The 27004-nt window shown below is 42.5% G+C and overlaps 1 protein-coding gene across 16 annotated transcripts in view; it reads right to left on the bottom strand.

The window, feature by feature from the left end:
- Nucleotides 1-26709, bottom strand: part of NHSL1 (NHS like 1) — a 336607-nt gene extending 309898 nt beyond the window's left edge. For 15 of the 16 annotated variants that reach the window (XR_016395227.1, XR_016395228.1, XR_016395230.1 and 12 more), the window contains exon 1: nt 26328-26709. Coding sequence is in view for 7 of the 16 variants with exons in the window: in XM_089922049.1 (XP_089778175.1) it covers nt 26328-26610 (283 nt within the window). In the remaining 9 variants the exon portion in view is untranslated. Of the gene's footprint in view, nt 1-6; nt 7410-26327 lie in introns of those variants that run through there. The other variant, XM_089922046.1, reaches the window with a different exon arrangement.
- Between the last annotated feature and the right edge of the window lie 295 nt (nt 26710-27004).

Raw genomic sequence — 27004 nt, forward strand, 5'->3', positions numbered from 1 at the left:
TCTAACCTCCACATCCAGCTTGTATTTCATGTTCCCTTTCACTGCGGTCAGCAGCTGGTCCCGCGGCTGCCCCACCAGACCGGAAGCTCTGTGAGGCCAGAGGCCACGTCCCATCCATTGGTCACTCTCCACTCTCCCTTGAAAAGCTGCTGCTCAGTAAGAGGCAGTTGAATGATGATTTTTTTTTTTTTTAATCTGTGAAACAAATACCTAACTTGGCATGAGTTTTACGCAGGTTATAGTTTCGAGATAAGTCAGAGGAAAACAGATCATATTCAACAGCAACAGCTGAACACAAAATTACAATCCGTCTTTCCTTCCTCCTATAAAGAATACTAACTTTTTTGCAATTTAGTAACTTTGAAACTAAAAGAATTAAGCAAAGCCACATGATGTACTATCACCTTATGTGAGCGATTATCAAAAGGATTACATCCAAATAAACTCAGTGGAATAATAATAGCATTCTGTGGCACACACTGCAGTGCCAATCCAGGACCCGTTCTCCCCTCCTTCTTACTAATCCAACACCAGCTACTTTCCAGGGCAGCCATGTGCCCAGATGAAAACACAGGACCCCTTGCAGCTGGTGGTGGACATACACGGTTCTTGCCAATGTGATGTAGGTGGAAGTCACCAGAGATTACCTCCCCAAAAAATTCTAAGGAGGAACCCCCATGACCAACATGGGTCCCCCAAAATAGGAAAAGCCTGGTCCTTAACAACGCTGGTGAGCAGCTGTGTGACCCTGGACTGCCTACCTGCCCAACCTTCTGTTACCTCAGAAAAATAAATGTCTGTTTACCCCAGTGCAGGGGTTTTCCGTTGCAGCCAAAAACATTCCTAGTGATATATTATCTATGGGGGTGGAAATTAGCAACACACTCAGTGCTGAATCCTGTTGCTGAGACAGTAAGAGGATCTAGGATAATGTGGGGGAATGGAAGCTGTGATCTAGGGGATAAAACCATATATAAACGAGGAGAGAGCAAAGCTGCTAATGCACGTTGTGAGGATACACACAGGCACACTGGTGAAATGCTTTTACCACTCACCCCTAAGTAGAATCGACATTCTGTTTCCAGACTGGTACACACTGAGGCTTCCCCTCTTTTGGCAACTTCTTTCAGAGCTGAAAACTTTTTGGATCACATCAGTAGCACATCCTAATTACCCAGCTAAGAAAACATTATTGAGAAGCCTGACAGAGGTTCTCAACACCACTAATTGTCTTAGGAGGCCAACCCTGGGCTTCCCTGGTGGCGCAGTGGTTAAGAATCCACCTGCCAATGCAGGGGACATGGGTTCAAGCCCTGGTCCGTGAAGATCCCACATCCCAACTAAGCCCGTGCGCCACAACTACTGAGCCTGTGCTCTAGAGCCCGTGGGCCACAACTACTGAGCCCGCAGGCCACAACTACTGAGCCCGCGTGCTACAACTACTGAAGCCTGCATGCCTAGAGCTCGTGCTCTGCAACAAGAGAAACTACCGCAATGAGAAGCCTGCGCACCGCAACGAAGAGTAGCCCCCGCTCGCCACAACTAGAGAAAGCCTGCGCGCAGCAGCGAAGACCCAACACAGCCAAAAATAAATAAAATAAAATAAATTTTAAAAAACAAAACAAAACAACGAAGACAACACTGAGGAAAACTTTGTGTCCTTACATACCATGTTTTAATTACCCATTTCCACATTTATCAGCTGCAATAATCAATTCTCATTTATAGAGGATTTCAGCCTGACTTACTGTTGCCTCAATCTGTATGTATTGTCCTCCATCCCGTAAACACACACACACACACACACACTCTCTCTCTCTCTCTCTCTCTCTCTCTCTCTCTTTCTCTCTCTCTTACTCATAGATGCTATTCTACTATTTGAACTGGATTCCTTGCTGACCGTACTCATGCATAACTGGGTAATCACTCTCACTAAAGAGTCACTCTGAGAAGGCTGCATGTATCAAGGCGCCTGAAAAAAATCAACACAGGTTTTGTTCTGTCAGAAGACCAGAGTTCATAGAATTGAGGTTACTGGGTTTTTTTACTTACATTTTAGTTATCTATTCTGTAATTTTTAAAAGAAATTCATATACATTTTCAGAAAGGTTTTATAAGCCAATTATCAGAGGCCTTCAATGACATTAGAAACAGAGCCAAAGACTCTTCCTCATAAAGAGGTTAAAAAAAAATCATTCCACCCAATGAGGGCCAATACCCATGCATCTTAGGTCCTGGCATAATGTCAGGACTAACACCAACATCTAATTTTTTAAAGTAATATAAATTATCAAGTATGAGAAAATTTAGATTTCATTCCTCATATTCGTATTGTAAAAAGATTTATCTTTTATTACATTTGGTAACAGCAGTAGAGAAACACCAAGGCTGATCTACCCTGTCTCTAGAACGAATGTCTTTCATTTCTGCGTAGAAGTTGGAAGTTTCTACAATGTCCCTGAACTATCTGGAAAATGAACGAAATCTAGGTAATGAAAAAGTCCATAAATAATTCCAATGAGAAAACAATTGCAAAAAAGGAATTTTAAGATATATACGGAAATGTTTTAAAAAAATTTCTGAACCCATCATTTAAGAAAGAATATCTGATGAAGTATAAGACTACCTTGGCAACAATCTTTGGCTATCTACAGTTATCTCCTAAAACAGAAGCCTCTAGCTATCACTGAGTTCAGCTGTGGTCTGTACAAGTCTTTTAAACTTTAAATTGTAATTAAAAGAATTTCAAGTTAATTTGACAAAATTTACTCTCATGACAAGAGGATTTCATGGGGCTAGCAGGAAGGAACAGAACTTTGAAAATGTTTCCTTTCTTTTATATTTACAGTTGTACCCTTGTTCTCCCACACATACTAAGTCTACAGCTGTACTCGAAGCAAGACAGGGCTGGAGTAGGTAGTCAACAATTACACATACTGACAAAGGGCAAGAGTATAGGGAAGTAGCTTGAGATACTTGCACTAATTCTTAACTTTCATCTTACAAAATCACTCTCATACTTCTCCTGACTACTAGTGAAAGTGTAAATAAATTTAAGACACTTCTGAATGGCAGCTGGGAAGGAGAGTATTTCTCTACAACCGAAGAAAAGCCAAGATAATCCTGGGCATCTCCTAACAAATTATGGATCTGGAGTTAAGAGAATGATGCTCTAACATCTAACGATTGACCCATTGAGGATTTAAGAGCCTGAGAATTACAAAAATACACAGTATTAAAAATCCTTCGTGACATTTTTACTAATTATGTTAACTGAATACAACCCTGAGTCGAGCAAGTACATAGCGAGTTAATTAAGAGAGGGAGAGTTACTTTTCCCTGCCACACCGTTTCTAAAATACATAACTTGGGGCTTCCCTGGTGGCGCAGCGGTTAAGAATCCGCCTGCCAATGCAGGGGACACGGGTTCGAACCCTGGTCCGGGAAGATCTCACGTGCCGCGGAGCAACCAAGCCCTCCAGCCACAACTCCTGAAGCCCTAGAGTCCGTGCTCCGAAACAAGAGAAGCCACCGCAATGAGAAGCCCGCGCACCGCAACGAAGAGTAGCCCCCGCTCACCGCAACTAGAGAAAGCCAGCGCGCAGCAACGAAGACCCAACGCAGCCAAAAATAAATAAATTTATGAAATACATAAATTGTATGATGTCCTTCTTTCACATAATACCTCACATTTTTCTTATTCCTTTCCTGATGCAAAATACTGTATCTTTTGTTAAACATCCCCATGACTGAAGACCCTGGAGCCCAGGGGTTTTTACCTGGCAGATTTAACTCCAACTAGCAGTGGTAACCACACCTCCGTAATTCCCCTCCTGCGGCAGCACACTCAGGAGCAGCACTACGTTTTTATGTCATTTGTCTATTTTTCCATTTCCTCTACCTCTTAATTAGGCTGTGCTGGAACCTCTAAGACTTTAATTAGCTATAACTTGAGTCTGAGCACAGAAGATTTCACTGATGTGTGTCTTAGTACTTCCATTTGAATACTGAACAAATCGAATGCACAAACCTGATTACACAGAAATGTTTTTTATAAAAGAACTCCTTCCTTGAACTCTGGGAAAGAAAAATATAGGACTCTGACCACACACACAGAAAGGCAGATTCATTCAGTTCCACATACCCCCTTAATTTATAAATACCATGGGAACTACTTTAAATTTATCCATAATATTTCAAAATTCCAACAACTGTTTAACGATCTTTAATCAAAAAATAAAAATGGTTAAACAGGAGAAAATTTAAATTTCATTTCTCATATTTCAGATTTACCTTTTATTACATTTGTTAACTGCAGTAAACAGAGACAAGAAATACCAGGACTGATCTTATGAAACCATGTCTCAGTTAAGTTTCTAGAATGTCCTGGGCTTCATGGAGAAAGAGCTAAATCTAAGTAGGAAAAAGAGTCTTGAATAATTTCAATGAGGAAACACATTTATTCCTAGAATAAAACTGTTTTTCAAAAAATTGATCTTAGAATAAATGATAGTCCTTTATGTTAAATGAATGTAGCGTTATGAACAACAACAAAAACAGAAGTAACTACCATAGCTTTCATAGATGTTTTTCCATTCTAAAAGCTTTCTGGATTATCATGAAGTAACATTACAAGTGTAAGTTTAATTGTAATCCGTGAGAAAAATTCAATTTGAGGCTACAATAGTTACTCTTTTAACATTTCTTACCAGAGACGCATTAAGATACTAACGGAGATGTTGTGATCCTGGTCCTTGGGGAACCATTATTTTTAACTGACAGTTGTATCACTGGTAATTGTTTGGACTTTTATGACAATATAACATGATTGGATGTGCTATACTCCATCACCCCAGGATTGGGGTTGGGGATAGTCCTTTGGTCTTACATACTGTACTATGGTTCCTTTAAAGAAGATTCATAGTCATTTGACTTGCCTCCTCCCATCATTTTGCATTTCAAACAAACAAGTGAGTCACTCACGAATGCTGCAGGACTGGCTACTCATATTCTGGATGCTTGAGCATTTTGTTCAAACAAGCCTGGATATATGATGACTATTAATGTATCCTGGTAGAATTACTAATAGGCTTAACAAGTTGAACAAGACCTTATGCAGAATATTCAAAACTTAAGAAAAAGGAACCCGTCCTAGAAAGGGTAAAAAAGAAAACCGCAATCGGTCAGTCACATACCTGTACATACTGCAAGAACGCCTTTCATGGACCTCTCCTACACCACTGGAATTAATATATATTGGTAAAACATTTCTGGAGGGCACTTAGGTAACATGTAGCAAAAACCTCCGTTAAAAATAAAGCTGGCTACCAGTGACCCAGAGATTTTACTTCTAAAAATTCATTCTTAGGAAATAATAGTTAAGTGTAGAAAGATATATGTGCAAATATATGCACTGAGCCCCTGTTTAAAATAGAAAGGAAGAAGACAAGAAGAAGAAGGGGAAGGGGAGGGGCGGGGGAGGGGAGGGGGAGGGGGAAGAGGAGGAGGAGAGAGAGTAGATGTCCAATAATAAGGGGATTAATTAAGTAATATATATTTCCCTGTAATGGAATACTACACAGGTATTAAAAATTATGTACAGTTAATAACAGCTAAAGATGTCATGACATGTTTACTTGAGAAAAAGCAATTAACAAAACAGCATATACAATATGCTATCATTGCATATGTCTGAGTATATTAAAAATTCTAGATCGATCTATACCAAAAAACGTTCATTTTTTTTGTGGGTGATGAGATTACAAGCATTTCTTTTTCTTTCCCAATGCTTCTATGTTTCCTTGAAAATGTCTCTAAGAAATATTTTAAAGTCTAGCTTTATCTGGCCATGACTGGTGAAGTCATATCTGAGTAAATATTTGACAAATTGAAAACCAAATACTGATTAGATAATGGTTCGCTGTGGTATCCAAATGACCATAATACATTTCACACCTGCCATCCAATATAAGACTATGATCCAGAAGATGCTGCCGATGTGCCTGCCTCTCTGGTTCTGTTTGGTCACACTTATTTTCCATTTTAGTATGTCTTCTTTCAAGCTCCTTTTAGTATCAGTCAGTGAGAAACTCTTTCACTCAGTAGACACATAGTGACAAATTCTTATGTGCCCACTAGGCTGGCTACCCAAGCTACACAGGCTAGTAGGAGCAAGTCGTAAGTTTCAAGAAGCTTGCAGATTCATTTGGGGAAACAGGCACACAGGCGAACAATTACAATAACATAATGCCCAAGAGGGGCGCACACAAGGTACTAACTAAGCAAGAGCAGAATCGGAAACTGCCTGAGAAGTGGAGAATTTAAATTGTCAAAAGACTCCAAAACCGGGGATGACACTAAATGCTAAAGAATAAGCTCAATAAATAGAAAATATTTACAACTTGCCTCTAGCCATGTTAGAGTGTATGTGTGTATGTGTAGGTATGTATGTTGTGTGTGTGTGCTTGTGTGTGTGCATGTGTGTGTGTCCACCCATCTATCTAGAGAGAGACATTTATTTTAAGGAATTGGTTCATGCGGCTGTGAGGGCAGGCAAGCCTGAAATCTGCAGGGCAGCCGGAGAGCCGGGGAAGACCCGACGTTACAGTCTGGAGGCGGAATTGCCTCTTCCCCGGAGGACCTCAGTCTTTGTATCTTAAGAACTTCAACTGATAGGATGAGATCCTCCAGACACATTATGGAGGGAAACCAGCTATACTCAAAGTCTACTGATTTCCGTGTTCATCACACTTGAAAAATAACTCCACAGTGGCACCTCGACTGGTGTTTGACCAAACATCTGGTCACCACAGCCTAGCCAAGTCGACACAGAAAATTAACCATCATGAACGCCAAGTCAGAAGAGTGGAATAAGAAACAGATACAACGAAATAAGCAGTTCTTTGGCCCTACATCTTCATGTTGTCGACTTTCCACCTTCCCTTTTCTCTCCCCTAAATTCAGTGTTCGCTTCTCAGTCCTTGTGTCTGCTGCCCTGGATGTGAGGGAGGAGGGCTTTCAGAAACCCTTGGCTTCTGCACCATGCCACAACAGACAGCGACTTAGCTTTCTAACAATGCAGAATCGAATTCTTGCACTGCTTTACTTCTGTGGCTTCAACTATCTCCTCCACACAGATTAAACCCAAAATCCATTTCAAAAGAACTCACGGTGCCAACTATTATTCTGCTCATCATCCCTCTGCAGCTTAAACCCTACAAGTCAAAAAGCTAACAAGGGCTTCCCTGGTGGCGCAGTGGTTGAGAGTCCGCCTGCCGACGCAGGGGACACGGATTTGTGCCCCGGTCCGGGAAGATCCCACATGCCGCGAAGCGGCTGGGCCCGTGAGCCATGGCTGCTGAGCCTGCGCGTCCGCAACGGGAGAGGCCACAACAGTGAGAGGCCCGCGTACTGCAAAAAAAAAAAAAAAAAAAAGCTAACAAGACTGCCCAACAAAACCAGTTCCTCGTTCCTGACTTTACCTCAACTGTAGCTGCATCAACATGCTACACTACAGGTCACCTGCTCTCCACACCTGTTCGGCAGGCTTGTCCTTTGCCCCTTCCCACCGATGCCTAACACAGTGCCCAGTGCGTCATACCACACGGGTAGTTGAATGAATACACGGGTGTTGCACCCAGTCAGTTGTCATTCTTGTAAATTCTATTCTAAAATATTGTCTCCTTTCTTTTTCTATTATCATTACACAAATACAAGCCAGACCACTTTATCCTCATCCTCACTTGTTTTTAAACTCCTGTCTCAGGTTTCTATTTCATCTCGTACATTACAACACTTAAATCTCCTTAATTAAAGGTATAATCCTATCACCCCTCTATTCAAATACCATTAATTTCCCTATTGCCCATTGAAATCAACATCTTGTTTTTCTACCTAGTGACCGAGTCCCTCCCAGTGTGAGCTCCAGATTCTCTCTGCAGTTATTCCGCTACTATATTGAGTCATGAATTTAATAAACACACGGTGTCTAGCTGGGGGATGAATCGATCCGTAACACAGTGCCAGCTCTCAATGCACTTTATCTGCAAGGACACACACAGTAAAGAAGGAACAGGACATCAGGTGCAGCTGCTCTAAGATGGGTAGGTACAGGGTGCCGTGAGAACGCAGGAGAGTGGACAGGCACAGAGGCAGTACACAACATAGCTCAAATGCCACCTCCTTGCAAGAGTCAGTAGATTTAGTCCGATTGACAAACTGTAGGAAAGGCCATGCAGTCAAAAACAGCAGCAGTTATCATTTGGGGGGTGAAAGTCAACAAGGAATCAGAGTACGTTTATTTAACTAAAGATTCAGGAAAATCATCTATTATAACTAAACACAATTCACATGGCACATCAAGTATCATGTCTGATTATAAAGTAAGGAGATGAATTAAACACACACACACCCCTAGGAACTGCTATATCCAGATAAATATCGTCTTTTGAATTAATGATCTTGAGACATTTATTCCAGGAATAACTCTGGAAACTCTCACTCTATGTCAAAATGTTCAACACCTGAAGAGCTTGAACACACACCTTATCACCAGATTTCTTGCCATAAATTTGCCAAAAACGAAATCCATGCAGTAACACCAGATATTATCAATACTGCTACACAATGAGATAGGTACAAGGATTTTCACTGCATCGTGGCTTGAAATGATAAAAACTGAAAAAGAACCCAAAAGTCTATCCACAGGAGGATGACAAAACAATGTGATGGGAGCTATGAGGACAGACACCAAAATGCTGACTGTGATTAACTCTGCAGAGGGGAGTGGCACCAGTGAGTGTGGGGAACAAAATCCTGTAGCACTGGCACCTTTTCAATGAGAATTTAATCATACAACTAATACACAAGCACAAACCAAAAATATAAATGTGCTAACAGATTCCAGATTCAATTTTTTAAAAATTCGATGTTTTTAGCAACAGCAACAACACTGGATGAAACACATACTCCCTCAAAATGACTACTATGGAAAGAATACTTTCACTGAAATGTACAGAATAATATTTTTATCAGGTTTTTTTTAGACGTCAAATTGCATCTATTTGCAGCCATTAGCGTTCCAGAGCCGTGTTCCATGGGAAAACTGGTGTCAACATTCCTTTAAAGATGGCAATTCCTTAGCCAAGGCAAAGAACTAGAACTGCGACTCCAGACAGAACGCTAAATGCAGGAACAGGCAAGCGGAGTCCCATTTCTGAACTTAATTAATAGCACAAGCATAACAAGAAAAACCAAAGTGGAATTTTAAAATGCCTATTCCTGGGCTGTTTCAGACTTCAAAGTCCAATAACAGTTTACAACAGCAACTCTTTAATTGAAAGCTTTTTGTAGGACAGTAAAAGGTATGTTCTACCATACAACAATGTCCTTCTTACTGAAATTAAAGAATATTTCTGTCTACAACTGGTCAATAGGAGGTAAAAGGAAAACAATGAAGCAACTTCTGGCATTGTTAAAAAAAAAAAAAAGACTGAAATACTGGAAAACTTCAACACTAAGAATTGCTTTCTAGTCTACATCAAAATTTGGATTTTCATGTTTTGTCATCATGTGAGATAATGCAAAAATCATCTAAGCGAAGCCTGGGTTCTGCTGTATATAAAAAATTAAGCAGGATAGCATGACCATCACTCAACACGACATAATTTCTCTTGGAAAGAACCAAATGGAAACGCATATACTTGAGACATTATTCTAAAGAACAGGGAAAGAAAAGGAGGATAAAATGTCAATGTTTGGTCAACCACAATGTTTTCAATTCTCTTCTAGAATTTCATTCTCTCACCAAATCCCAAGTAAGTCAAAACGCAAAGCATCTAACAGAAAGAAATTTCAGACCCTTTAATTGCCTGTTCAAAGGAATATATCTTTATTTTGTTCATTATCTTCTCTACTTTCATATCCTTTCCATACTCTCATGAACATGAATTTAGAAAGGCGAATATCAAGTGAACAACCGGAAAATATCCGTGATGTTCAAATCCTTCTGTTATACACCACCTGCCAACAGTAGTTGCATCTTAGGGTACAGGACTATGAAAAAAGTTCATCACTTATGGAATTCTATAATTGTAACAGCTAATATTTCACTCTTCCTATGAAGTCAGGAAGACATTCTAATACATGTTACACACTGTGCGAAAACCTTAGAATCACTGGGAAAGAACTCTTACAATGGACACATATGCCAAGTGTTAACCAGCATCGACAGTCTCAACTTTAAACAAGAGTCCAAGGAAAATATAACTCCTCTTTAAAACCCAAAGCAGAGAAATGCCAGCTGCATTCAGTGACCAAAGTCCTACTATATAATTTCTGAAATCACCAGAAACTCTTACCCTATTTGTCCATTCTACCTGATGTCAGTTCATAGCATCCCAATGTGAGAAGTTCCTTAGGAATTTTAAGAAAAACAAACAAAAAATCCTCTTTCTTTACTTTGGATTCTAGAGATCATGTAGTCTCATTCACCTACATTTCAAATGATAAAACTGTAGCCTAGAGAGGTGATATAACTTGCCTACATGTCATAGTGTCAAGCATTAGAAGGTAAAATCCTCAAAATTCCAACACTCTTCCAATGTCACCCACAGATACTGTTTCTGGATCTCTGTCTGAACATCCATGAGTTCACGTAAAAGAATCTTAAGCAGCATAAGGCAGCTCCCATTCTTGAGGAATTAGTATTTTTGTTGGACTTTAGAGATAACATGAAAGGCAAGCCATTTTCTAATTTTTATTATTAAGTAGAAAAGAGAGACATTTGGAAAGAAAGGGATTTTTAACTCAGCCCAGAAATACAGGTACCATTTTAGATACATAGAGAGGAAATGGTTCTAGGATAGAATATGACCCAAGTCCATAGGTTTTTTCACATGAGCCAATCCCCGCTGCTCATTTCCATGGCCATGAAGTCAGCTCTCATCAAAGGAAGCATGAAATGAATCACCATAAATCCTCTACAGCCACAGGGAAAAGTCAAAGCGAGCAGTTTAACAAACCCTTAGCAGTTACATCCTTGAATGCTAAGGACAATACATTACCCTTAAAGGTGTTGCAATAACTATGTATCAGCCAATGAAGAATTTTATCACTGCCTCCACCTTATGATTTTCTTTCCCCTTCATAGTTATTCCTCTGACCACCCACCACTCAACAATAAGATTTAAAAAGTAAAGCATTTAATTACTATCTGTGACCCAGGAAAATTAAAACCCACAGTATACTAACAGGATACTTCAGCTTTGTCTAGATCTGCAATGCCATCTGAAAGATGATGGTTTATTTCTAATATAAAATGGTTACAGCAAAAACATCTGAACAAAAGGGACATTACAGGTAATTCAGAATCCTTTCCAACTCTTCCTGAAACAGATACTCACCATGGTTCAACTTGAAGTACTACATATGACTCTCAAAACATGAAATATATTCCTTTTCAAACACTGTCAAAACTGTACATTTCCTAATTATGCTAAATACTAGATTTTGGCTATTCATACATTTTCACTGAGAAATAAGCAAAGTGGTTTCCCAAGGGAGAAAATATTTCACTAGAAAAAAAAATTATTATTATTTGGTCTTGTCCCATCAATATAAACAGACATTTATGTAGCTAAGATTTAAGTGGCTAGAACAATTTCTAAGGCTCAGCACTTTTTACCTCTTCTCTTTCTCCCTTCATTTTTATAGCTACAAAGGAAACTGTCAAGATTCATTTCTGGCTACAGAGATGGGGAAGCCCAGTTCCGTATAACACAATCGTTGCACAGTTCTAAAAGCTCTTCGTCGAGTTTTTTTCAAAGTTCAAGTTAAAAAACAGAAGTTCATTTTCACTTTGGAAATCAAACTTGAAAGAAAAATGTGACCTCCCAGAATTTAGTTCCTTCCAAGGAACTCCCTCAAGGACATAAATTGTTAAGACATGGCCACTTGGGGAAAACATTTTCAAGTCTTGTTTGACAGGCGAAGCTACATGGGAGTTGACAGGAGTACTTTTTTTTAACAAGCTCTAGTCTGTCTTTTCTTTACATGTTCAAGATGATTTAAAAACATGTACTTTACCAAAAGCTTGCTGGATTCTATAAACAATTCAGATCCTTTTCCAGAGAATGCTGAGTGGAAGTGGAAAGGATCTTTAATGCTTTACATATTGTTTATTTTAAAAACACACACACACACAATCTTCGAACAGAAATCAAATGTAAATGCATGCTCATATAAAACTGGTAAGTAAAAGCAAAAAAATAAGGATTATAATAAGTGGGTTTTTGAAACTGATAAAACTGCTGACCCGCATCCATTTAAACTCTCCTAGAAAAAGAGGCACTATAAGCAGCTACCTATTACAAACACTCAGCTTGAAATGCTCTGCATATAGTTGCCAATTGCCCCACATGAACCTGCAAGGCTGCTGGTGGCTTCGCCTTCCCAGACCCCGCCTGAACCTCTCAACTGTAATGAGTGCCCACAGCCAAGATCCTGCTAAACAATTGCCCCACATGAACCTGCAAGGCTGCTGGTGGCTTCGCCTTCCCAGACCCCGCCTGAACCTCTCAACTGTAATGAGTGCCCACAGCCAAGATCCTGCTAAACAAGCACAAGACCTAAAACGTGCTCAGTCGCATACACCTATGCACCCTGGAAGCCACCCTACCCTCTGCTTCCAAAGCTGTATAACTCACACATCCTGCTATCACAAAACCATAAAGTCTACCTTCCCTCCCCTCCAAAATGGAATTTGGAGGCCTGATTCAAACCATTCATGCTATAGATGAAGCCAGTGTCACACAGCTTAGGGAAAGGGTTCGGAGGACAGAAGAATGTGATCTTGTATCCTGGTTGCCATTTATAATCCATTTTCCCACAGCAAATTCTCGTGATGATTAGACCCTGTGGCACTGTAGGTCTGGGTATCTATATTTCAGGTTGAACAGGCTTTCGGGGGTTGCCCTGTGTCCTGAGCCTGGTCATGCTTTGGAAACACGGTTTGTAAGAGGAAATGTATTACAAGTTCAAAACAACTTACAAATTAACTTTTGTAACTTGATAGGTTTCTAAATTAGAGATTATGTGTGTAATAAAAACAACTCATTGGAACTCAACAAACCAAAACCCCTAACTAACTTCATTTTATCTGATCCCAGTTTGAAAAGAGGAAAATGACATCAAAACTCATATCATCAAACTCATGACATCAAAACTCATATCAAAAACACTATTTTTAGAGAACATGCTGAATAAATTTAATCCAATATTCTAGACCTTCAGAACTGAATTATCGTGATATCCAAAACAATGATCTTAAAGTCCCACAATCAACCCAATTATCAAACCTAATTATCAGCTATCGAGAAAACTAAATCAACCAGAACACAATTAACCAGAACACTCATCAGGAAACTTTACACTATTAGGGTCCAAACAAATAATTAAGTCCAAAGTCTTAACTTTATTTACACTGCAATTTTGAAATACACTCAGAAAAAAGAAGTTAAAAGTTTTTTAAAAATAGTAAGGGCGGGGCTTCCCTGGTGGCGCAGTGGTTGAGAGTCCGCCTGCCGAGGCAGGGGACACGGGTTCGTGCCCTGGTCTGGGAAGATCCCACATGCCGCGGAGCGGCTAGGCCTATGAGCCATGGCCTCTGAGCCTGCGCGTCCGGAGCCTGTGCTCCACAACAGCGAGAGGCCCGCGTACCGCCAAAAAAAAAAAAAAAATAGTAAGGGCCAATCCAAAGTACCTATCAGCTAATATTTCTTGTTTGTATGGGCCAGGCACTGTTCTATATATCTCATTTTATCCACACAACTACCACTAACACAATACCCATTTTACCAAGGAGAAAACACAGCACAGAGAGGTTAAGTAATTTATTCAAGGTCACACAGCCTGTCTCTTTACTAGGCTCTGCAGCCATTATCAAACTGCTTCAATTATCTTTGACCTCTCCAAATTACAGTGGATTATACTGTACTAACAGCTAATTTATGGACAGCTTATGTAAATAAGAAAATAATCAATGGAAAGGCTGAATTATATTGGGTAAAGCAAAATAGGATTCCACCACCAGCAACAGAACACCAAGTACTCAATACGTTTATGCTTGTATATTTTTCTCACATTTATTCAAACATGTAAGTCCCATCCACAAGTAAAATTTCCCATGTCTGCCTCAAGTTTTCCTAGTTACGTTTTTTCGTTAGGAGGCACTCACTAAAATATCGAAATGGGGGTTTTATGTAATCAGTATTTAGAAAGAATAATCCTCTCCCTTCAGATTTTGTTTAGAAACTGTGTCCCTGCCCTACGATTGTGGTGAGTCACCTCCCTGCTCTCTAGATGCTGTTTAAAGTTCCTGGGAAAAGGGAAATCAGAGAGGCTGCCCTTAGCCCTGAGGACGATGAGCAAGCCCAGGGGGCAGGTTATTAATCTCCAAAGAGCCGAAGGCCAGCTAGCCCGTGTGCCTCTGAGGCACAGACTGGCAGGGTTCCGAGACTCTTAAGGCAAGACTCCCATTGTATGGTAATGAAGTGCGCGTTCATAAACCCGAACTGCCCCGGCGGAGGCGCAAGCTTGGTAAAGGGCCCTCTGGGGATTCAGCTTTTGCAGCCCCAGTCACTGCCCCAAGCACAGCGCAGTCTCTAAGATTCACTCCTCTGGCCCCGGGCCGGCTGATACTGCAGACAGTGGTTCTCAAACTCCAGCAACAGAATCACCTGGAGGGCTGTTGGCAGCACATTGCTGAGCCCACCCACATGGATTGACTTAGTAGGCCTGGGGTGGAGGCCAAGATTTTGCATTTCGAGCAAGTTCACAGGATATGCCGATGCTCCTGGCCCAGGAATCACACTCTGAGAACTGCTGATTTAAGTTAATGGTTATGGATCCCAATTTCCATGGCCGCCGCCACCAGCAAGCACCACGCGGTTAAAGGTATTTTCCATTAACACAGGTAAATGTGCTAGAGAGTGGAGTATCAACCAGCTAGTCTCCTCCTCCGTCACTAACAAGGAAACTAAGCCATTTCCTTGAGGTATAGGCTTGAGATAGCATGTTACAGTGTCACAGTATTTAAATACAGCAGGCTTAGGGAGAGAAGGGAAAGGCAAGAAGAGAATTTGCCCACTTAACATAGCACTAAATAAAAATAAGCCTGGGGCTTCCCTGGTGGCGCAACGGTTGAGAGTCTGCCTGCCGATGCAGGGGACGCGAGTTCGTGCCCGGGTCCGGGAAGATCCCACATGCCGTGGTAGAGGCTGGGCCCGTGAGCCATGGCCGCTGAGCCTGCGCATCCGGAGCCTGTGCTCCGCAACGGGAGAGGCCACAACAGTGGGAGGCCCGCGTTCCACAAAAAAAAAAAAAAAAAAAAAAAAAAAAGCCTGAAATTGAATTTGTTCCTATATCACCTCTCTTCTGACACTGATCATGAATATCTGGCAAAAGAAAAGAGACCAGAAGATGGGACGCATTAACAAAAAGACTTTGTATTTAGAGACGAGAGCACCTTTCATCAGCGCAGCTCAAACAACCAGCCAAACTTTATTAATTCTCTACAGATTCACAAGAGCACTGTCACATGGGCTGCTAATTCACCTCCATGGGTCATGCCACTGGGCTAGTGGCAAAATGATGAAAAATAACCAGAATAAAATAGAAAATACCTATCAACCCCTAGGCATATTCAGAAATTTTTCAATATTAAAATGAACTTAAAAGTTCACAAAAATTAACTAAAATTTAAAAAATGTTTAAACACAGAACTCACCTATACCATATTTTGTCTCTACCACTTACCAGTTCTGTGACCTTGGGCAAATTACCTTACCTCTGTGCCCCTCAGTAAAGTGGGGGTGGTAATGTCTCTCTTACACAGTTTTTATGAGGATTAATGAAACTGGCCCACAGTAAGTAGCCTACAAATGTCATCCCATCAATGTTAACCTAAATACTTATTATTAAACGGACTGGGCAATTTACAAGCAATATATTTAGATTATGTGAAATGTACTAATGGCACTCAAAGACATTTCTCCCACCCATTACACACCTTCATCCCCTGCCACCCTTAACCCTAGGAAGCACCAGGAGAACAAAAAAAAAAAATTCTGTCTGCTTGATAACTCTTGTGTGAACACACAGACCCCTGGGAACATCATAAGGACTTCACTTGGGAGCCAAAGCAAAGTAAGAGATTGTCAGAGAGATGCACCCCAATGCTTCTCCTATTTAAAACAGCCTCTGGATGTCAATGACCTGGGGGAAATTCTCACAATATAAGCTAGGTTTTAAAGGATCAGGACAAAAAATTATATAGCGACAGTGATGTTCCCCGTTCTGTTAAAAATGCTATCTATTGCTATACTTATAGATAGATCCATACATATTTATTAACCAGAAAAAAAAAAGAGGAAATGGACACTCCCTAGGTTGTAATACTTTTTTCTTCTTTATAGTCTCTGTACTTTACAGGTTTGAAATATATGATGAATATACATTACAATTTTATAATCAGAACTATTTGATGACATACTTTGCAAGGCTGAAAGCTTTTTAATGTACTTTTATTTACACAAAACTACACGGTAGGCTGTGTAATTCAATGATTAAGTTTCTGAGTCTACACTCATGAATAATGTTTAAGTTAGTCATTTCTGTACTAATTCAGTACCAACCTTTGGTCTTAAGCAGGCTGACAACCAGGAAAAAAGTAACTCAAATGTCCATAGTTGCTTCATTCAAATGTCCATGAGTGTCACTCCGCAGTGCACTCTGCACTCAAGGTAGATATAACCAAGACAGTGAAGTTAAAAATACCAAGAAAACCTCCAGATCATATGCATTTGTTTAGCTAATGAAGTCACTATCTCAGAGTAAAACATTCCACACTAAAATTCAAATGCAGCCCTATATCAGTAATAGTCCCCTCCCACATCAGGAAGTAATTCACATGCAGCATGCTGGATATCCAGGTAAAAGGCAGAAAATGCCCACTTTTAAATAAACTCAACTTACACTGGGTTCTTACAAACATTTAACAGAAGCCCCTCCTCCCTTTTCCTTTGTTAATACAGGAAAAGATTAATCATCTCTTGGGAAGCTCATATTTTAAATGTATCTAAATCAAAGCACTGGCAATAAAAAACATTTAAGAAGGTGCTTAGATTAACAATCCATTTCAAGGTTAATTAATCTTGTGTTTCCCAAATCAACTGCATTCTCTGACAACAAAAAAAAAAAGAGTTAACTTCGATTTTACAAATAAAAAAGAAACCGGCTTAAAAGACATACAGAAAAATAATGAAAATAATCACTTTGGATCACATATACAAATAAAGAAAGGCAATAGGACAATCCAGAAATTATATATCGATAGATAGCAAACGAAAGGAAAATAACATAAATTAACCTTTTTATGTTTGCATGAAGAAATTCTGGAAGAATACAGAGAAGTTAATAAAGTGGTTATTCTAGTGCAGTGGAGGAGGACAAGGCAGAAAGGGGACAGAAGCAGGAGTGAGACTTTTCAATGCATAACTTTGTATATATATTTTTTCAACAATGTAACTGTACTGCCTATTCAACAAATGAAATGAAAAGTTATGCTAAGATTATTTGGAATGCATCATGATTTTCCACCAACCTGAGCCCTCATATAATGCAGAAGTAAAGAATCCCAGCTGTAGAGTCAGGCTACCTGGAGCTCCCTGACATGCCACCAGCTAGCTAAGTACAGCTGGAACATCTTGAGAGAGGGAAGGCGGCTCCCTTGCCTAGATGATGGTCACAGCAGCCAGACCATCCGCGGGGAAATGGCAGAGCGCCTCAACGGTCGTTCTCAGATGCCAACGTAAGTCAGGCATGAGTTGGCTGTGCACAGCATAGCCTCCACTGAACTCGATTTCCTTTGCTATATACATGGTGCTCTCTGAGTCCGCAGAACATTTCATCGGATGTCTAATATAGCCACGTAGCAAGCCCCCATTTCATTCTACCATGTGTTACTGCCGTTTTAATCAGCCAGTTACTGCACAATTCTCCACACAGTACTTTACCAGCTTTTAATCTGAAGGGGTAAAAAGTAGAGGAAAAGAACAAGAGAGGATTTCCCTGCAGAATAACCAGAAACAGTTGTTTGTTCTCCCCAAGCAAGACACTGCTTTCCTCTGGGGGTGTGGGTGGGTAATTTCTTGTGAAACAAATCAGAAGAATAAGTGAAAATAAAAGAATACTAATGGAAGAAAATTCCCACCATCCCACAGGGGGAAAAAAAAATCTTATTCCAGAAGGGAGGAAATAATGTCGTCAATAATGGTTAATTCCTTAATATTTACTTACATATTGAATCATTGACACCATACGGTAAAGTACCTGAAGGAGGACCCTGTTCCTCTTGTACCCCTCACAACTCAGCACTAGCAGAATAACCCCAAATACACTTCATGAATGGAGGACTAGCCCGCCATCTTCAATGGACCAGATTCCTAACACGTAACACAGACTGGTGTTTCCAAAAACTCGGTTAATCAGAATCACCTGGGGGTACTTGTCAGCCAGGCATGTTCCTGGCCTCACCCCAGACTTGCTGACTCAGAGTCTCCAGAATCTCTGGGAATTTGTTTTTAAACAGAGCCCAGGTGCATTTCTGATAACTCAGAAAGTGTGGGAAACACGAGCTGAATGAAATAGTGCTAACAACTGCTCTGTGTCCCAAGATGCCCAGGGAAAGCTGAGGTCTGAGCAGCTCCCCTCAAGTTCTGAGTGGGGACGTGAAATCAGGTAGGAGCAGGGTTTAGGTGCTGACAGCTCCCTGGGCATCTGGGGTAAAGGGGACGCTCTTAGAGCTAAGCACCCAGTGGGAGCTGAGCTGGGTCTGCAGTTGCTACAAGGAGAAAGGAGGAAATGGAGGTGAAGAGGGCTCTCAGACATCCTCATAGAGGCCCCGGGAGAAAAGGCTCGCTCCTCCAACCCCAGCTCCACAGGCCAGACCCCTGGGAGGCAGAAAGAAACCACCACCCTTCCCAGCTTCCTGTCAGGAACCACATGTACTTTAAGATCCTGGGGAGAACTCTCTGGTTTTCAAATGAGAAGTATCTGTATGTTTATCTCTGACCAAAGCTTCATCTTCTAGGCTTCAGTAAGTGGCCTCAGACGCACTGGGCCACCTGCAGTAGTATGTGAACATCCATGTACCCTCATATGCTAACTCAGCCTTCACTGTCATCAAAACAACAGCAAAGGCTAAATACACATTAGCTGTGTGCCAAGCACTGTGCTAAGTACTTCAGAGGCATGTCTCACATTTCTTGGCTATATGCTAACAGTTTGAGAGGTTTCAAAACCAAAAAAGAAGGAAAAGGGAGAAGATCAAAAGACTTAGAGTTTCCCCCAGTCCGCCCCCACTAGAGACTTGCCAGGTTCCTGCCATATCCTCTTAGCATCAGCTTCCCTCGTCTGAGTACAAAATACCATGACTTGAGGAGAGACAGTACCACAGAATGGTTAGGACAGGCTCTGGACACAGGTCTGCCTGGGTTCAAATCCCAGCTCTGTTGCTTACTAAGCTGCGAATGTAGACAAACGAATTATTTGTGGCTTAGCTGCATCACCTGTCAAACAGAAATAATAATGGTACCCATTTCCTGGAGCTAGTGTGCATAGTAAAGTGCCTGGCCTATAGCAAGCGCTCTGACATTAGCCGTCCTCACTATCAGGCAGTACAGAGTTGCCGAAAAGACAGCCCAATACCAGAAACTGGAATTGTGCTGCTGCCTAGATACTGATACCACTAATGTCGTTTTTTTGTTGGAGTGATGCTAAATGCTCTCACACACATGTCATTTAATTCACAAGGAAAGGGACTGACGCTGGGACCTCCAGGGCCTTTTCTCAGAAGAGCCCTCATTCAAAAACAGATGCTCCATCTCTTTTGTTACATTTGTCTAAAGTGCTGCTAAGGCGTGCAGCACAAATGTAACATCCTCTACCACAACCGTAACATCATCCAGCACCATCCTGCTGATTTTGAACTTCAAATCTTGCAAAATTAATTCATTCCAGGATATAAACCAATTTGAGGAGAAACAGTTAAATAAATAAGTTACTAGGTGCTTAGGTGCAAACCATTTTATTTTATACTTAAAATGTGATTTTTTAAAACATATTAAAATGATAGCTAGAGGAAAACACTGCGTTATTCTTCTCTGTTTCTAAATTTTCTTCCAAAATATTAAGACTCTCAAAGATCTCTCTCCTATTATGTAAGTTTTTTCATTTGCCAGTCCCAATCCTAACACAATACATACAGATGAAATTTTAATACTGGCTCTTTCTCTCATATAGCAGAAAACTAGGTAGTTGCTAAATAAATCATTTCAACCTAAATGTAGATAGCTTTTTTTTTTTCCGCGCTATGTGGGCCTCTCACTGTGTGGCCTCTCCCGTTGCGGAGCACAGGCTCCGGACGCACAGGCTCAGCGGCCATGGCTCACGGGCCCAGCCGCTCCGCGGCATGTGGGATCCTCCCAGACCGGGGCACAAACCCGTGTCCCCTGCATCGGCAGGCGGACTCTCAACCACTGCGCCACCAGGGAAACCCTAGGTAGCTTTTTAAACCAAGTAATTATAGTTTCAGTACCCAGGAGTCGAAAAGTAGATTGATGTTTCGGCTTAAACAATATATGCTCATAATTTTTTTCAAAAATAACTCTTTTTAAGAAATCTAACATATGGCAAATGCATTTAAACAGTTCTCTTTCCAAAATGATGTTATCACTTTTCAAAGATGAAGAGGAAGCTATGAATGGGCTGTGGGCAGGATACACGCAAATTTGAAACAAGTACCTACCTGATGTGTTTGGAAAATGACTAACCCCTCAAGATGTGAAGCTCCATGCACTCCACGTGGGTAAAATATGAGTTAAAGGAGTCCGTATGGTCATAAAGAATTTATTTTAGACACAAACACTTTTTTAGATGCCTAACGATAAGAATCAGAGAGAGATTACTGATCAAAGTTGTATTTACAAGGTCATCTGAGATACTACTATTACCAAATAGTAACCCCTCATTAGCATCTCAAAATGCCAAAATTGGAAAGGCCCATAGAGGTTATTTTAGACAAAGTCTCTATTTTACAGACAAGGAAAGGAGGTCTTGAATAAGTTACTCCAGATCTGCATTAGAAAATGGCAGAGGTGACGCCAGACTCACGTCTAACAATTCTCAACCCCATGAGCTTTTCCTGTCTATTTCAGCACGCCTCCAAGTCCTCTAAGAACACAAGGGCACTTGTTAAGCCTACTGGAGACTCCGGCTCGACAAAGCTTTGGAAGAATCTGGGAATCCGTAACTTAAACGAGAGTTCCAGGCAGTTCCTAAGGTCAGGCAAGTATGGGAAACACTGCTTCATCTCCTGCGGCCTCCTGAACCTGAGGTGCAATCTGGCCGCTCAGCTGTCAGTTTCTAGTAATACATTTAGGGACCATCCAGGGATTAGAGGTTGGTGGAGGCCTCATTTCCACGCCAACATCCTCCCCAGCATGTGGTATGTTTCAATGAAAGCAAGTCTTATGCCAATGTCACCAGAAATAACAAACATTCATCAGCAGGCAGGCAGGCACAAGAACAATCACGCAACCTGCTCTCAAGAGTGCAGTGAAGTCTGTACTGTCTTCCCAACTCTGATAAGCACCTTGCATGAAAGATTCATTCTGAGAAAAAAGCAAAGATACCCTGACATCAGGACCAGCCAACCCTCTGGTTGGGTCAGGAGAACATTCATTGTGAGGTAGGACAATGCAGTTTGACACTTAAAGCACCACCTGGAAAGTATTAGGCTATAGTGTCTGCCTAATACAGACAATACAAACCCATACCTTGTTTATGCAAAAACAGTGCCCATATGATCTTTCTGCCAGCAAGCTATCTTGAATGCCATTTATGTCACCTATAAAAATTGTATACATTCTACCAAGGCCATCACGTATGGGTGCACATGCTGAGAGCCACACCAACCCCACGGAAGCACAGTTAACATACACTAAGGTGTGAATGGTGCCCCTACAGTCGTGCAACACAACAAACCTCTCTGAACTTAGAACACTTCTGGAATCTAAGGGGGTGAAAAATCTGCTTTTCTGGAGCTATAAGGGAAAAAAGCCAGCAAATCATCTTTTCTCCAAATCTGTTTCGACAATTACATTTCGTATTCACCCAGGAAGCACTGTTAAGGTGAAGTTTGGGACTAGAAATCAGAAGACTCAATGTCTGTATATGTATACCTCTTACTAATTCCAGAACTTCCATTTCTTTGTCCATTAAACGGATATACTACAACCTGGCCTTCCTACCTCGCAAGAATTGAAAAACATTCTTTCAGTTATAAAAGTGCTACATAGTATAACGTTATTATTAATTATAAAAAGAAACAAATCACTCAGGGTTTAAAAATAATACAGGGCTGTTAGATTGAGTGTCTACTGATTTCTGTATAGAAAAGTCTGTTTCGAATATTTACAGAGCCAAGATGTAACTACCCAGATTTCTGGCCACTGTCACTATTCTTAATGGGAACTTATTTTGTCAGCAGAATTAACGACATTTGACTTTTATGGAAGTATACTCATAACCTTAAAGAGGCAGAAAGTTTACTTTTTCATCTGTTTTTAAAGTAATTCTCGGGACTTCCCTGGTAGCACAGTGGTTAAGAATCTGCCTGCCAATGCAGGGGACATGGGTTCGATCCCTGGTCCGGGAAGATCCCACATTCCGCGGAGCAACTTAGCCCGTGTGTCACAACTACTGAGCCCGCGGGCCACAACTACTGAAGCCTGCACACCTAGAGAAGCCACCGCAATGAGAAGCCTGCACACTGCAACAAAGAGTAGCCCCCACTCACCGCAACTAGAGAAAGCCCATGCGCAGTAACAAAGACCCAACGCAGCCAAAAATAAGTGAACAAAATGTTCCCTTTAAAAAAATAAATAAAATAAATAAAATAAAGCAATTGTCTTGTTCATGCAGACTTGCAGCAGTCAGTATAACAGTCCCTCCCAAAGTTTTTTTTTTTTTTTTTTGCGGTACGCGGGCCTCCCACTGTTGGGGCCTCTCCCGTTGCGGAGCACAGGCTCCGGACGCGCAGGCTCAGCGGCCATGGCTCACGGGCCCAGCCGCTCCGCGGCATGTGGTATCCTCCCGGACCGGGGCACGAACCTGTGTCCCCTACATCGGCAGGCGGACTCTCAACCACTGCGCCACCAGGGAAGCCCCCTCCCAAAGGTTTTTGTAGTTATTCTTCCTGACACTGAGCGCTAAGAAACTAAATATTAGTTCAGTTCAAATATCGATTGAGCTGTCGCATTCCAGGCACTGTTTTAAACTTTGGAAAAACAAAGATGCAGCCATCCTTGACCTCAGGAGCTTGCTACCTAGCAGAGGGGAGCAGAAATGAATAGAGGATTTCAGCCCACACTGGTAAATGTGGGGATGGAGGGACCGAACAGATGCCTATACTGGGTGCCACGGGAACCCTCCCTCCAACCTGGTGGTGTTGGGGGAAGCATTAGGGGAGTCTTTAAGGATAAGCAGGAGGGAAAAAATGATGTATGCTATCCCCCATTATAACAAAAAAAATTATTTTGGATGATTACCTATGAGATTTTGAGGAATGGCAAACTTGACTAAATACTTCTCAGAATTATTGAGGCAGGGCTGGCCCACAGGACTAAAATGCTGTTTCTGTATTGGAAAGATAAAAGTGTATACGTTTTTTAAACAGCTCCACTCACACCCGTGATTATAGCAGAGACCCATCAGGCAGTGAAACATACACTGCTGCTGCACTCTGGCTTCTGATAAACTGTTCAGTTCTGTTACTTGCTCCTTGGGAGACTCATTACAAGGTTTATCTGACAAGAAGGATGAAATTAAATGGTCATTGTCATCCTTGGGACTGTTTATGGAATGTATCTAAATTGTTCCCCATTCCCACATAACCCTAAAAGGGGCAGGATATATGCAGTGGGACAGGAGGCGAGTCAATCAGGTCTGGGCTCCAGGCCCAGCTGTGCCATTAGCCCACCACCTAACCTGGGGCTAATCACTTCAACTCTCTTGGACCCGATTTCCTCCCTTGTTAAGAGTTAATGAAAGAGATGTCCTTTACAGGCAGTTTCAAGTCTAAAAGTCTACACGTCCATTGTAATGTAACATGTTATTCTCTAGACCTGCCTAAAAGGGGACCAAAATGACTTCAAAATGTAGCTTTTACACAGGAACAAGACATTAAAAAAAAAAAAGAATCCTAACAGAGTCTAAATAAGATGAATGCATGGTGTTTCAATGCGTCTTAGCACATAAAAAAGTTAAGTGAGTGAAGGTGAAAAACCACAAAAACACCATGTCTTTATAGTTCAGCTTTCTTCTCTATATGTGTACTTCTACTCTCAGACATAATTATATTCAATAAAAGCCTTCCTTCTCCATCATTAAAAAAAAGGATGAGCCAGGTTTTGCAGTATGAAATCAAAGCCAAAGATTCAAAGAAACTTGTGAAAAGTTTTGAAGTGAGTTACTTCGGTCACTAATTGGGACAACCTTAGTTAATTCAGGGAATTTGGGGGATTTTGACTATGAACCTTAGCTATTGGTGCATATGTATGAAGAGAAAAGTGATACGTTCAAATGTAAAACAAAACTGGCAAAAGAAAGAGTTCTTGACCTCCAGGAAGTTTTCTCTTGTCTTTCAGTTCCCACAATAGATCAGTTCACCTAGCAGTCAGATCTGCCTCATCACAGCATTCTTCAAGGGTGAAATTCTCCTTCACCTACACACAGACCCTCTACCCGGGAAAGGCATAGAAGCATCTAGTGATTACTGAGATGACAGTAACATTCCACTAAGACAGTATATCCTGATGCATGAGGTCAGTATTCACATTAAGTAGATATATTCTTGTTATGTCCAACAACTTTATGAGACCATTTTGACTCCCCCCCCCCTTTCTAACTTTCTATTTTGGTGGAGGAGGAATGGGGGGAACTCTCCCTGGTTGAGAACAGCCCACAACTTATAAGGATGTGTTGACAGCAATATCAGAGAGATGAACTGTAAAATGTAAAACCATCACATAACTTCACAACTTGGAGAAAGATGTATTACAGCAAACAATCTCACCAGTATTAAAGTACTAAAAACTTGAACTGTTCCAGTTGTAAAGTGGTAAAATATAGCTAAGCTTTTCTAGCAAGGATGAAAAAAAAAATGTAAACCAGCTATTCAAGATTGCATATGAAGTGATTCTAAGAGACAGTATTTCATCCAGAGCTGCTGAAATCTAGGCGTGTTTTACACCAACACCTCCCCTCCCACCCTGCAATTCATCAACCATCTCCACTTTACTCTTTACACTGAGGAATATGACCAAGTCCATGTACCAAAAGGGGAGAAACCACATAAACATCACACTGAAAGTTTCTCTACTTTGGGCCAACAGGAAATTCCAGTTACTTCATTCACTGGAGCTGGTTAAGCTGCTGAAATGAAATAGATGCTTGGAGAGATCACTACCTCAGGACAGAGACTTGATTTTCAGAGTTGCAGGAAGTTAGACAAAGACGAATGGGATGCTGAGTCTCACTATAAGGTCAAGGCTCCCTGAATTATAAAGAGCTGGTGGGTCAGTGAAGGGGCCGGGGGTCGGGAAGAGGCAAAAATTAGCACCAAAAAAGAAAACCCTGAACTAAAAGCGGACTTTTGTTTGTACTTAGGTAAGAGCACCGGTCAGAGAGGTGAATGCAGCCCCAACGCTCGCTGAGATCCTCAGATTTTCACAAACGGATCCTCCTGAAGTCTCAAGGACTAGAATCATCGTTAAGTCCATACCTATGTGGTACCCTGCTTCTGCAACAGACTACCTTTCCCGGACCCTTTTCCCACGACCTCGGCTCCTCCTCTGCCTACAGCGCCCCCGGGGCTCCTCTCAGCCCCCCACACAGACAAACAAGAGGGAAGGAGTGGACAGTGGGACGGGGCCAGCCCAATTCTCACACTCCATCAGGGCGCCCACTCCTTCGAGGCGGCCAGGAACCTTCGGAACCCGAGAGTGCCACACGCGCCCGCCACCTGCACGGCCGCCGGGTCTCGGGTCCCGCCGTCCCCACTCGAGAGCCCGACCCTCGCGCTGGGCCGGGGCTCCGGGGTTCCGCGCGGATGCCCGAGAGCCGGCTCGGGGCCGCCAGGGGGCGGGAGGGAGCAGCAGGCTGGGCGCCTCCCCGCCTCGTTCCCCTCCCCCGAGCCGCTTGCCACTCACGGATTTTCACTCGGCGGTGGTCGAGGCGCGCGGTGGCGGCGTGCAGGGCGTCGAGGCGGCGGTACAGCGCTGCGGTGCGGCGGCCCAGGGCGGCCGCCTGTCCCTCGAGCTCGCCGAAGATGTCCCCGGCGCAGCGCGACAGGTCGGCGAGTTGCTCCAGCAGGCAGACCAGGGCGTGCGAGCTGACCTGCTCCAGCGAGCGGAAGAGCGGCGCGCCCGCCGCCCCGGCCGCCTCCGGCTGGCGCAGCCGCGCGGTTTCCACGGTCCTCTGGTGGAAGGGCATGGCCGGGCCGGGCGGCGCAGGCGAGCGCGGCACTCAGTCCGGCCCCCGTCGGCGCGGGGCGCCAGTCCGCATCCAACACAAAGAAAAGTCCGGGCGGCGGCGGGGCGCCGAGGGGGCAGCCGGGAGGCTCCTACCCGCCGGGGAGCGGAGAGGCGGGCGGGCGGGACGGACCGACGGGCGGGCGGGCGGCGAGGAGGAGGAGCGGCGGCCGCCCGGGGAGCCGCGGGGAAGGGCTCCGGAGGGTCCCAGCGGCGGCCGCCTGGCGCCCGGCGGCGCCCTTCCAGCCGCCAGGGTTCCCGGGCCGCGCGGCCAAAGGAAGTTCGAGGAGCAGCTCCCGGGCTGGGGGCGCGGCGGGCGAGGCAGCGAGTGGAGACGCGAGTCCCGCTGAAGTTTG

This window comes from Delphinapterus leucas, chromosome 12, assembly GCF_059928025.1.
Source record: "Delphinapterus leucas isolate spDelLeu-1000000601 "Yukka" chromosome 12, BTC_Dleu_Yukka2, whole genome shotgun sequence".
In the NCBI taxonomy this organism is placed as follows: domain Eukaryota; kingdom Metazoa; phylum Chordata; class Mammalia; order Artiodactyla; family Monodontidae; genus Delphinapterus; species Delphinapterus leucas.